The sequence below is a fragment of the Oncorhynchus mykiss genome, chromosome 3, assembly GCF_057628025.1.
Source record: "Oncorhynchus mykiss isolate SJ-2025 chromosome 3, ASM5762802v1, whole genome shotgun sequence".
NCBI classification, from domain to species: Eukaryota; Metazoa; Chordata; class Actinopteri; order Salmoniformes; family Salmonidae; genus Oncorhynchus; species Oncorhynchus mykiss.
This window is the reverse complement of record NC_143024.1, coordinates 68,659,483-68,672,940: the sequence shown is the minus strand read 5'-3', so window position 1 is coordinate 68,672,940 and position 13,458 is coordinate 68,659,483. Positions and strand designations below refer to the sequence as shown.

Here is a 13,458-nt window from a genome sequence, read left to right as displayed (position 1 = left end):
GTTAGCTAGCTTTCCAATGGATGTAACTGGAACGGACCACGCTTGGTGGGAAGATGGCGGAAGTGGATGCAGAGTTCGAATCAAACAGTGTGTCGAGCAAATTTGGTGAAGACGAAGGTTCTGAATGGACAACAGTAGTATCAAAAACTGGAACATAAAGGAAATTGTCTAAAATTGGAGTGGAGCATACGTGTGTGAATGCTAATGAATCGTTTGTTGGGATGCGTTTGTTGAGTAAGGATGTATTACATTGTATTTCATTCATTGTATTTCTGAAGAACAGAGGAAGATTTCAGTGGGTCTCAAAAGGATCCGGACAACTGAAGTGTGTGTTTTGAACTTCGGGGGTAGAGCACCCGTCACAGGAGTCATCTCAGGGGTGATGACGGATATTCAGGTTGAATACCTGAAGAGAATTCCTGGTGTGGTTGGTGCCCAGCAATTGACCAACTGGGTGAATGGCGAACAAGACGAAAGTCTGTTGGTCCTGTTGTTTTTTTGATGTCGAGCAAATACCTACGCAAGTGTTTCTTGGTTTTATAAGATCCGCCATAAGAGGTTTCATCCCCAAACCCCTGCATTGTATGAATTGTAAAGGATTTGGCCATGTTTAAAGTGTGTGCAGACGAACAGAATATACTGAAGAACGGTGTGTAGAAGGACGACTGTGTTGCAATTGTGGTGGGGATCATGAGTTCCTGGAGTGACCTTTAAGGGTGTAGGAGATTGAGGTTGCAAAAGTTAGAGCGCTCAATCGAATCTCCTATGGAGGCGATTAAAAGAATTGAGAAAATTGAGTGATGCTAGTGAAGATATGGTAGTGGATACTCCACAGCCTTTGGTAAATGTTTGCTTCCAGACAAAAGATACTCTGTGTGTTAAAACGTTGGAATTTGTTACATTCATTGCCACAGTTATAAATTGTACAGTACAAGTCTCAAAGAAGTCTAAGAAACTGGACATTATTGTGGCTGTGGCAGAAACGTTTTGGGGACTTAATAAGGATTTTACTTCTGAAGACTTATAAGGGGTACTGGCACCGGAAGACCCGCCCTCCCATGTTCCCCTTGAGCCTGTGTAAGCATCAGGTCAAATCAGTAAAAAAAAATAACAGAAAAGTTGTTCGATTTTTTTTTAGTTAGTTCGTTTTTTTTTGTTCTGTTTCCATCCCGCATAGTAGGTGGCGGGTGCACATACAATTGTGTGATTGCCAATACACCATAGAAGAAGAATGGATGTAGCTATAAAAATGAAACGTGCCCAGTGATGGTACGGTAGCAGCAACTTCGCAGCGGTGCATTGACGCGTGTCTTTTCAGGTTAGCTTGCAAAAATAACAATTCATGTCCATGTGTTTTGAAGGCCATGCTTGACCATGTTAGTTTTGCTTTTCCTAGCTAGCGTCCTACAGCAGTAGCCATGTGCATTAACTAGCTGGTAACTTTAGTTAGCTAATTGACAGCAGGTAGGAGAGCGCAAAGGGCTTGTTTGAGGAATTAACGTTAACTAACTAGCCAGATAACTTTAGCAAGGTGGCGCCTTTGTTTCTGAAGTTATGCGACATAGATATAGCTAGATTTTGCAATACTTTTGCAATGCTTTTAAAAGCTCCGACTATTGAATATGCGATGTAAATTAAGCTAAACCGCTAACTAGCACAATCTTTAATTGCGCCACCTTCAAAAGTTTACCCAGCATTATCCTGCTGCAAAAGGTAACTAGCTACTTGTCCAGTGTTGCTGAGCTAGCAATGCCCAGACAATCGCTTATGCGTGGACCATATCATGGCAAACTGACAAATGTTTCAGGCTCACTCAAGACACATATACCCTGTTAATAACTAGCTTGCTAGCGAGCGTCTAGACGGTGTGGTGGGCACACAGTTGTCGTTAGTACTAGCAGTTCATCAAGGTGCTATCCAAGGTGCTATCCAAGGTACTGAACCGTGGCAGTCTAGATTAGATGGTAGTATTGATATGCTGCCAGGCTGATCTGGCAATTTTAGTTCAAATTGATCAGATTTAGTTAAATTTTATCAGAATGCTCATGACTTCACAATCCTCATGCCCTTGAATCTATGAACATGCTCTGTTTTGAAGGTGTCAGTCCGGAGTGCGTATAGAGCAGTAAAGATGTCCATGGTCCTGTTTGCCTTGGTGATGAGGAGTACGGATGGTCTACCCCTGTCTGCCACCACAGACTATGAGCAGGACGAAGGCCTACAGGAAACCAAGAAGCAGATCAAAACTCTGTCTGAGAAACTCTCCACGTTCCCAAGCCGCTGCTCTCTGAAGACAGGAAAGTTCAATATCCAGTAAGTTTGGCTTAACTGTGAATCATAGTGGTATTATCCAATATTTTATATTAACTCTTGTAGACTTTGATATTTTCACCACCCAAAGTTGCTAGCAGTTCTCTATAACCGCTCAGACTGCATCCGAAGCAGTGTCCTCTGAACATGTGCAGACCAGCTGGCTAGAGTTTTTATGGATGTATTCAACATCTATCCCAGTCTGTCCCTACTTGCTTCAAGCTGTCCACCATTGTTCCTGTGCCCAAGAAAGCAAAAGTAATTTTGTTCAGTTACCATCGCCCTGTAGGTCTCACTTCACTCATGAAATGCTTTGAGAGTTAAGGAACATGACTTCCAACTTAACCTACACCCTAGGCCCACTACAATTTGCGTAACGCCCCAAAAGATACAGATGACGCAATCGCAGTCACACTGCCCAATCCCATCTGGACATAAGGAATATCTATGTATAATTATAATAATGCTGTTTTTTGACTACAGCTCAGCCTTCAACACTATAGTGCCCTCCAAGCTCATCACTAAGCTCAGGCCCTGGGTCTGAACCCATCTCTGTGCAACGGATTCCTAATGGGCTGACCCCAGGTGGTGAAGGTGGGCAACACCTCCACTATGCCGATCCTCAACACATGGTGCCCCCACAAGGGTGCGTTCTCAGCCCCCTCCTGTACTCCCTGTTTACCCATGACTGTGTCCACATGTCTCTAACTCAATCAAGTTTGAAGACGACACAACATTGATAGGTCTTATTACCAACAATGACAAGACAGGGTGGAGGTGAGGGCTCTGGCAGAGTGTTGCCAGAAAACAAAAAAACACCCTCCCTCAGTCAACAAGACGAAGGAGCCTATCGTGGACTTCAGGAGACAGCCGAGAGAGCACGCCCCCATCCACATCGACGGGGCCACAGTGGCGAGGTTGAAACGCTTCAAGTTCCTCGACGTGCACATCACTCACAAACTGAAATGATCCATTCACAATGTGTTGAAGGCGCAACAGTGCTTCTTCAACCTCAGGAGGCTGAAGAAATGTGTCTTGTCCCTTAACCTTCACAAATTTCTACAGATGCACCATCGCGAGCATCCTGTTGTGCTGTATCACATTCGTATATGGCAATTGCGCCATCCACAACTGCAGGGCTCTCCAGAGGGTGGTGCTGTAAGCCCAACGCATCACCGAGGGCACACTGCCTGCCCTCCAGGACATCTACAGCACCTGGTGTCACAGGAAGGTCAAGAAGCTCAAGGACCTCCGCCACCCGAGCCACGGCATGTTCACCCCGCTACCATCTAGAAGACGCAGAGAGTACAGCTGGGACCGAGAGACTGAAAAAAACTGTTTAGATCTCCAGGCCATCAGACTTAAATAGTCACCACTAGCTGGCCTCTGCCCAGTACCCTGCCCTGAACTTAGCCACTATTCCTTGCCAGGAACCACCCGGTACTCTACCCTGCACCTTAGACTGCTGCCCTATGTGTACAGTCATTCGACACTGGTCACTTTAATGTTGACATACTCTTTTACCCACCATATGTATATTCTGTATTGTGGTCTAGGCTTATCCTATATAACTACTGCTGTAAACACCTTCTATTCATTTACTGTCCATTTACCGTCATATTCTGGACTGATATGGCTAATTATATTTCTTAATTCCTTCATTGACATTTTTGAGATTTGTGTGTGTTGGGTATTACTGCACTGTTATAAAACATGAGCATTTCTCTGCACTTGCAAAAACCTACAATGTCTACGGGACCAATAATATTTGATAGTATAATTTTGCTTTGAATGGTGGTGTTATCACTCTGTCCTCATTTTATAAAATGCTTAGAGATCATCTGTTTACATGGAAATGGGTTATTAGCTAATTGGTCCCATTAAGACAGCAGATATTGGCTTGAATAAAAAGGAGTGTATACACACACATCCCTCTCTCCAGCAGCAGGGTTGGTTGGCCATACACTCTACAGTCTGAAGCCTCATTTGATATCTCAAGGTCCTTTAATCAAGACTCAACGTTGGCCTTGACACTGAAGGAACGTAACTGAGGACGTGCCAGACAGCATTTAAATCACTGGTTAATTTAATGGAAAGATTTAAAGATCCTTTTGGGCAATGCCTAACTCGGATGTATTGGACCTTTAAGGGGTTCTGCTCTGGGTGGGTGGGGCCTTTAGTCAGCCCCTGCCTGGAACTCTCCTAATTATTCATCATAAGCACAGAGAGAGGGGGGGGGGCTCGCTGTTCCCACTTCCCCCTCTCTTTTAAATGCATGTTGGGTGAGTGTTTCTTTCTGAAGTTATTTAGTGGTAAACATACTGGCATCGCTCTGCTCTATAATGCAGTCACACAACAAGCCTTCAAGCCACCTGATGTTGATTAGATTTTCTGTTTTATTGATTAATTTTTTGGAAACACGTCTGTGGGGAGGTTTCTTTTTTTTTTGTTAGGCTATATCTTAGATCATTCTCCAAACAGATGGTATGATGCCAGTGTTTGTTACAGACATTAATTGAATTTGGTCTTGAAGGTCATCACATGCAGGGACATTTCTTAGTTTTTCTGATTTGGTTGGTGTACTTAGATACTGTACTTCCCACTGTTCAGCACTGCAATTGCAGTAGATGATGGTTGTGTGTTAGTTTCACCAGTTCTCTGGGAATAGGATATCTGGTGGTGTGTACGGAGAACTGTCCCAACGCCATGGCCTTCTGTTTCCTGGAAGAGCTGCAGAACGAGGTTCTCCAAAGGTGCGACGGCTTTCTCATCCGCAACGCTGTGAGGCCTTACTCCTTCAGAGAGTTTGGTGAGTCTCTCCTCTGTTTTCCCTAGCCTGGTCCCATGTTTGTTGGTCCTGTAACCAACTCATATGGTCGGTATCGCATGACAACATATGTGACCCCGGCTATGTTTTCTCTACAAATGCATATTTTGCCTTACTGTCAAATCAAACCGTGTTTCCCTGTTTTATTTTTTTTAAACAACTTTCAAATTAAAACCCTGTTGTACCTCTAATTACTATTATACTAATCCTGTAACGACAGATGATGCTATGACCTTCCTTTCTAGCGTGGGTTGTATTTTTAATACCCTTTTTTTTAAAACTGGCACTTCCAGACGACTTCCTCCAGGATACGAAGCAGCGCTACAATAACTCCTGCTCTCTGACCTCTAAGATCAACCTGGCTGACATGCAGTCAGAGCTCAAGATGATACCGACATACCAGCTGTCCTCTGAGGACCTACGGTTCGGCTTCTCACGCCGCAAGGTCTTCCAGTACAAGAGCATAAGTAAGTTCCACACATGCACACACCGGGGTTTCCGTTAGGTAATAGCTGGCTTTTGGCTGGAATTATTTTTTTGAAAAGCTGATGAATAATATTGGTGCTGGCCAATTGTCCGGGATAAAACAATTCCCGTTGCGACATGCTTTTTAGCCTATTCAATGATTGACATGCCAGTCGACGTAAATACATTTGACTGGGCGTGCTGATCGGTCTATAGGTTAAATTGCATGATTTAGTTGAATTAAATTGGCACGTACAGTATATTCATTATGCATCTTAACACACGCATACAGATGCAGAGCATTGGAAATTTGAGATCTAGAAAGAGGCCAGAGTTCCCGAGTTGGATGACAATTGAAGTACATTTTTACAAGTCTCTCCCCCCCAGTTGTCTTGAATGCTCGAAGTCAGATCTTTCCGAGTTCAAAATAACTGAACGCAGCAACTGAAGGCAGGCTTAATCGGGGTCACACCACTTTGTAATGAGCTGGAGGCAGTATGTATTTAGACATACTTCATTGTTTGAAACCTGAATGTTTAAATACATAATGAGGCATGTCAAAGTAGCCTATTGGTCTCTTTCTAAATTTTATAATGGATATTTGTATCTGTCAAACTGTTTTCCCTCTAATTGCATTATGGAACAAACATTACTGCATGGCCTACTGCCTTGTGTGCATTGCTGCACTTATGTGAATAAATAAGTTTATCAACATTTTAAGCTATATGCTCTGATCTGTTGCATCACTCATTGCTTTTTAAAATGTTTATTTTAATGTGACCTAGGCCTACTTCTTTCACAACTGTCCCAGTGTTTGGCTAGGCCTACTTCTTTCACAACTGTCCCAGTGTTTGGCTAGGCCTACTTCTTTCACAACTGTCCCAGTGTTTGGCTAGGCCTACTTCTTTCACAACTGTCCCAGTGTTTGGCTAGGCCTACTTCTTTCACAACTGTCCCAGTGTTTGGCTAGTGACTTGTTGGCTGAGGCCTTTTTCAATCAAAGCACCTAGCTGCCTTTGATGCTTTTAAGCACTGTAAAATATGTTACCACAGCTCCTCTCTCTCCCTCAAGAACCACTGCTTTCCTATTCACCTTCCTATTGCTCACTGTGGATATGGGAAGAGTAGGGGGATTGATAATCACATTGTTTTAACGCTGTAGTTAAGATTCCACATTTTGGGATTGAATCAGTGGTTTCTTTTCAGATGTTGGGAGAATTCTAAGATTGCGCATGATGGTGTAGTGCAGGGCTATTCAACTGGAGGCCCGAGGGCTAGATCTCACCCTTTCATCAATTTAGTCCTGTCCCTTGTGACAGACTGGCTGATTTGATACCTTGTCATCTTAAAGGCTTGAAAGAGGAACAAACATTTATTTTTCAGTAAGTCCGCAGTTTTAAAAATAAATGAAGTACTTTCATAAAGTAAACGCACATGGCTGATGGCTAAAACAAAATGTTTTTTCAACACATTCAGGAAACACAGCACCTGTGTCGATTAGCCATTCCCACCAATTAGGCAATACAACTGGTAATGTTTGGAGGTGACAGTGCAGTTAATGGATTAAATGAATGCTGAGTTGATGCAGAAAAGAAATGGCATTGCATCACAATGAATACTTTGAATCAATTTAAAAAATGTACATTTATTCCATAGTGAACATGAATTAAAAACAATTCTGACCTATTGTCAAAATGGCAAGTGCTACAAGGCCTATTAGTGTGGTTTCTGGCTATTTTTCTAGCGCTAATTTGGTATGTTTAAAATAAATAAATAAAAGTAATTCACTGACTTTGGCTCTTTCAATGGTTTGGACTATAAGCTATTATGACCCCATGCATGAGCACTACGACTCCAAATTTCAGTCTGAAGGAAGTATGTTCCAGGAACACATACTGTACACGTCTTCTGTTTCTCTCTGCTGCAACATGTTCAAATGTAACGCTATAACCTAATGACCGGGGGAAATGAATTCAAAGCAGCCTTCAGACTGACATTTGGAATTGGGTTACTTGATTGCCATCTATTTGTTATTTATAACTTTTATTGAGAGGATGGCAAGGTCAGCTTCAAACATGTTTCTTAAAACAGAGAATCAAATAAATAGCTTGCTGGTCCATGTTTTCACTCTGTTAGAGGAGGAAGCATTTTGTTTTCAGAGGATTTTAAAACTACCTGATTACTGTAATCAACATTTTAAGTGCTTTGTATGGCATTTGTTTTTGATATTTCTGAAGACCACATTCAGCAACCCTGGCATCCAGTAGTCCCATTGGATAACATGTCCTAATAAGCTAAGAAACCCCTGTTCAGACTCCTGATTACCCCAAACACATTCGTATGAGACTTATTAACTAATTTAGCTTTAGTGTTACCGCCCATTAATTCTGTTTGTCCGCATCACTTTGAGGCCATTCTAGAGTGAGCTCAGCATCCCACAATGCTAAGCTGTGGTGAAGCAACATGAGGAATATAGCAGGGGCAGAGATGCCTCTTTTTCCTTAGATGGTGTGGTTTCTAGTTTTGCTGTTGGTTGTCTTTTTGTTGGTGTCTGTCCCCTCCAGCAATTAACTTTTTGAATGTGACTCTCATAACAAATATAGTCGAGTAGCCCTGGTGTAGTGCTTTACCATTTATTTTTCACCTATTCTCAGAACCCGTAAACTAATCCTCTATGTAGCTATTTTTAATATTGATATGATGACTACTTCACACCAAACCCTAAGTCAGTGAAGTCTCTGGCAGGGAGTGTGTATTGTGATGTCCTTCAGGACAGGATGTGGCTGTTTATCAGAGCTTCTTAATGCATCTATGGCTCATTGGCCAGCAGGTCATTACTGCTGATTCTTTAGTTCCCTTCCTCTCCTCCCAGCTCCCAGCCAGCAGTTTGAGCCGGTGTCTCTACCTGGCATCATCTCCTGTGTGCTAAGCATCTTCTGTGGAGGCCTCAATCTACTCCAAGGGTTTCATGCCGTAGAGGGCTTTATGCAGGTACAGTAAGACCGGAGAGATGCATTGCATTTTATTTCATTCTATGGGTATGACAAAAGTCAACACCTGTAAGTATAATATGTAAAACCAAGCCTTCATAGGAATCATTTAAACACCTCTTAGTTGGAGGTGAGCTTACGCAGTTCAGCAGCTATTTTTGTCCAGTGCCTTTGTTAGCTTATTGTTTCTGGTTTCACCAAGCCTACCTGCTGCTAAACATTCATTTACCTCAATCTATACTTCTCCCTTCTCTACCTCCTTACCTGTCCTGTGCATCTGCAGAGTTACAACGACGAAGACTTTAATGACATGATTTCCTTTTTCCTGGGCACAGCAGCTGGTTTGTATCAGGTAAGTGATGCTAGTATGAGTAAGAGCTGCTTGCCTCTGCCTGGCTGACACTGCCGAGTGACTAACAACCCTGCACTTTACATCACAGAATGATTTACGTCACAACTCTGTGTACAGAGGGGGGTGTTAGACCATGTGCATTTGGGAAATATTCAGACACCTTCCCTCTCCACATTATGTTACAGCCTTATTCTAAAATGTATGAAATAAGTAAGTTCCGCATCAATCTATGCTACCCCATAATGATAACATGAAAACAGGTTTTGCAAATGTATTAAAAGTAAAAAATAAAATTTAAAAAAAGACTCCAAATTGAGCTCAGGTGCATCCTGTTTCCATTTATCATCCTTGATTCTACAGCTTGATTGGAATTTACCCTTTGGTAAATTCAATTGATTCTACATGATTTGGAAAGGCACTCATATATAATTAGTCCCACAGTTGTCAGAGCAGAAACCAAGCCGTGAGGTTGAAGGAATTGTCTGCAGAGCTCAGACAATATTATGTTTAGGCACAGATCTGGGGAAGGGTAACAAAATATTTCTGCAGCATTGAAGGTCCCCAAGAACGGGGGCTTCTATCATTCTTAAATGGAAGAAGTTTGGAACTCTCAAGACTCTTCCTACAGTTGGTTGACTGGCCAAACTGCGCAATGAGGGAAGAAGGGCTTTGGTCAGAGGTGACCACGGTCACTCTGACAGAGCTCCAGAGTTCCTCTGTAGAGATGGCTGTCCTTCTGGAAGGTTCTCCCATCTTTGCAGCACTCCACCAATTAGTCCTTTATGGGAAAGTGGCCAGATGGAAGCCATTCCTTAGTAATGGGCACATGAAACCCCACTTGGAGTTTGTGGAAATGCACCTAAAGGACTCTCAGACCATGAGAAACAAGATTCTCTGGTCTGATGAAACCAAGATTGAAGTCTTTGGCCTGAATGCCAAGCGTCATGTCTGGAGGAAACCTGGCACCATCCCTACAGTGATGCATGGTGGTAGCAGCATCGTGGTGTGAAGATGGTTTTTCAGCTGCAAACACTTGGAGACTAGTCGGGATCGAGGCAAAGTACAGATCCTTGATGAACACCTGCTCCAGAGCACTCAGGACCTCACTGGGGTGATGGTTCACCTTCCAACAGGACAACGACCTTAAGCACACAGCCAAGACAACGCAGGAGTGGCTTCGGGACAAGTGTCTGAATATCCTTGAGTGGCCCAGCTATAACCCGATCAAACATCTCTGGAGAGACCTGAAAATAGCTGTGCAGCGATACTCCCCATCCAACCTGACAGAGCTTGAGAGGATCTGCAGAGAAGAATGGGAGAAACTCCCCAAATAAAGCTGTGCCAAGTTTGTAGTGTCATACCCAAGAAGGCTGTAATCGCTGCCAAAGGGCTTTCAACAAGGTACTGAGTAAAGAGTCTGCATACTTATGTAAATGTAATATTGCAAACATTTCTAAACCTGTTTTTAGGGATGCACAATATATCGGAATCGGACGATATTAGCTAAAAATGCCAACATCTGGTATCGACCGATGTCAAAGCTGACGTGCATATCTATATAACATACGTATGTGACTTAATGACGCCACGAAAAATGTGGCACTATATGTGCAACACAGCATTCCTAAACTAGCCCACAATGTATGCTGTGTGGATCGAGCAGTCAACAGAGTAACAAGTACGAAATCCATTGAAGCCAAGAAAATGGAATTCATTGCCCTTGACAATCAACCGTTCGCCTATTGAAATTGAACTTCAGTTCATGAAAATAAATAGCTAGTTAGCTTGGGCAACAGGTTTAAGTTGCTAACCTTATAAGCAGCCAGCTAGCTTCATCTGGCTAGTGAGACTCGACTGCACCGGGTTATGGTTTGTGAAGCTAGCCACAGTAAGGATTAGGCACAATAGTGGCATTTGCCGTTTGCCTTCAAAATAAGTGTTGACAGTAATACAAATGGCCATAAGTATGGCATAATTCTACTAACGGCAAAATACACTTGTGGCTAGCTTCACATAGATGGGTCTGACTTCCATTAATCAAATAAGAACAGTCTTATAAATTAGGGTTATTTTTAGATGACACCTAGCTATAGTTAGCTAGCTACTGAATTAAACTGAACAAAACAGCACAGCAAGAATGTGGGAGAGAAAGATAATCCATTTTTGGAATAAGCCTGTAATGTCAAAGGGTCTGAATAATTCCCAAATTCACTGTATATGCAAAAGTATGTGGACACCCCTTCAAATGAGTGGATTAGGCTATTTTAGCCACAGGTTGCTGACAGATGTATAAAATTGAGCACACAGCCATGCTATCTCCATACACTAACATTGGCAGTAGAATGGCCTTACTGAAGTGCCCAGAGACTTTCAATGTGGCACTGTCATTGGATGCAACCTTTCCAACAAGTCAGTTTGTCAAATTTCTACCCTGCTAGTGCTGCCCCGGACAACTGTAAGTGCTGTTATTGGGAAGTGGAAATGTCTAGGAGCAACAACGGCTCAGCTGCGAAGTGGTAGGCCACACAAGCTCTCAGAAAGGGACCGATGAAGCACAGTGCGTAAAAAATGCTGTCCTCAGTTGCAACACTTACTACCGAGTTCCAAACTGCCTCTGGAAGCAACGTCAGCACAATAGCTGTTTGTTGGGAGCTTAATGAAATGGGTTTCCATTGCTGAGCAGCCACACCATGTGCAATGCCAAGTGACTGCTGGAGTGGTGTAAAGCTCGTCGCCATTGGATGCTGGAGCAGTGGAAACACCTTCTCTGGAGTGATTAATCATGTTTCACCATCTTGCAGTCTGATGGATGAATCTGGGTTTGGCGGATGCCAGGAGAACCGCTACCTTACCCAATGCGTAGTGCCAATGGCCTGGGGCTGTTTCTCATGGTTCGGGCAACGCCACTTAGTTCCAGTGACGGGAAATCTTAACACTACCGCATGCAATGACATTCTAGATTCTGTGTTTCCAAATTTGTCAACAGTTTTGGGGAAGGCCCTTTCCAGTTTCAGCATGAGTGACCCCGTGTACAAAGCGAGGTCCATACAGAAATGGTTTGTCGACTGACCTCAACCACATCGAACACCTTTTGGATGAATTGGAATGCTGACTGCGAGCCAGGCCTAGTTGCCCAACATCAGTGCCCGCACTCACTAATGCTCTTGTGGTTGAATGGAAGCAAGTCACCGCAGTAATGTACCAACATCTAGTGGGTGCCTTCCCAGAAGAGTGGAGGCTGTAATAGCAGCAAATGGGGCACCAACTCCACATTAATGTCCATGATTTTGGAATGTGATGTTCGACTAGCAGGTGTCCACATACTTTTGGTTGTGTAGTCTAGCTACTATTTTCACATTGTACTCAAGTGTCCTTGGGTACATTGAAAAATATGTATTTGTTTTAAATGGAGCCCATGGCTTTTTTTGATTTCTCGTAGCGGATTGACGCGTGCACTAAATTGGGGCATCCTGATTTTAAAATCATTGATCGTTACTTGCTTGGTTTGAAAGCAAAAAGATTGGCTTTCTGCAAGGAATCTTAATTTTCAATACAATGCAGTAGCTCTAGTCTGACCTTTCTCTCTGCAGTTTTACCTGTTTGCTTACTTCTCTGTGAGGAGGAACAGTAAGTCATTCCTGGCCTTCGCCCTGATCTGTCTGTCCAACATCTGCCTGTTTGAACTGAGGAACGTGTGGCAGATCCTCTTCCACGTGACTGTAGCGGCCTTCATGACACTACAGATCAGACTGAGGCAGCTGCAGAGCAAATCTCCGGACTACAACGTCTGACAAACCACAACCACGAGACTTACAACCAAACAACAAGAGTGGGGTGGGGGAGATACTAAAACAAACCAACTTTGTCTGAAAGATACTTACCGCCAACAGCAAAACTAGAAACCACTACAATGTCTAAGGAAAAGAGGTATCTCTGCCTTTATCTTCCTTCCATTGCTTCTCCACCACAGCTCAGGTTTGATGGATGCTGAGCTCACTCGAGTGACCTCCAAAGTGATGCAGACCAATAGGATTAATGGGTGGTGCCGCTACAGCTAAATTATTAGTTAATTGGCTAATAACAATCATGAATGTCTTTGGTGGAATTAACAGGATTCTGAACAGGGGTTTCTGTCTTAGACTATTAGGACATGTTAGTAAATTGGACTACTGGAGACCAGGGTTTCTTAATGTGGTCCTCTTTTTGCCATGTGTACTGCATGTCCAGTGAGGGTTAGGCCAGTACTCAACTGTCATTCTCTGAATCCCTGACATCCCATACGTGTCTCACATGTTTAGACCATTTTTGTAGTTCAATTTTTTGTTGTTGACATGGCTAGTAAATATTTGTATTGATTATGAATTTACTTTTGAATAAATGATGTGCATGATTATGGTCTACTTTTATTTTGGCCAGTGATTAAGGCATGCAATTATGAACACTTACTAAGCCTGTACTTTTTGTTGCAGGCATCAGTCATATGCTATTGCTTGATAGCAGAGTTGGGTATGGCA

The 13,458-nt window shown here is 42.9% G+C and overlaps 1 protein-coding gene across 1 annotated transcript; it reads left to right on the top strand.

The window, feature by feature from the left end:
• The first annotated feature begins 1,041 nt into the window (after window positions 1-1,041).
• LOC110520269 (vesicle-trafficking protein SEC22a) lies at window positions 1,042-13,335 on the top strand. The gene is made up of 7 exons (XM_021597452.3): window positions 1,042-1,318; window positions 2,099-2,313; window positions 4,956-5,119; window positions 5,431-5,604; window positions 8,475-8,593; window positions 8,876-8,944; window positions 12,535-13,335. Exons 2-7 carry the CDS (start codon window positions 2,132-2,134, stop codon window positions 12,733-12,735), a joined length of 909 nt encoding a protein of 302 aa, XP_021453127.1. The 5' UTR covers window positions 1,042-1,318; window positions 2,099-2,131; the 3' UTR covers window positions 12,736-13,335.
• The last annotated feature ends 123 nt before the right edge of the window (window positions 13,336-13,458 follow it).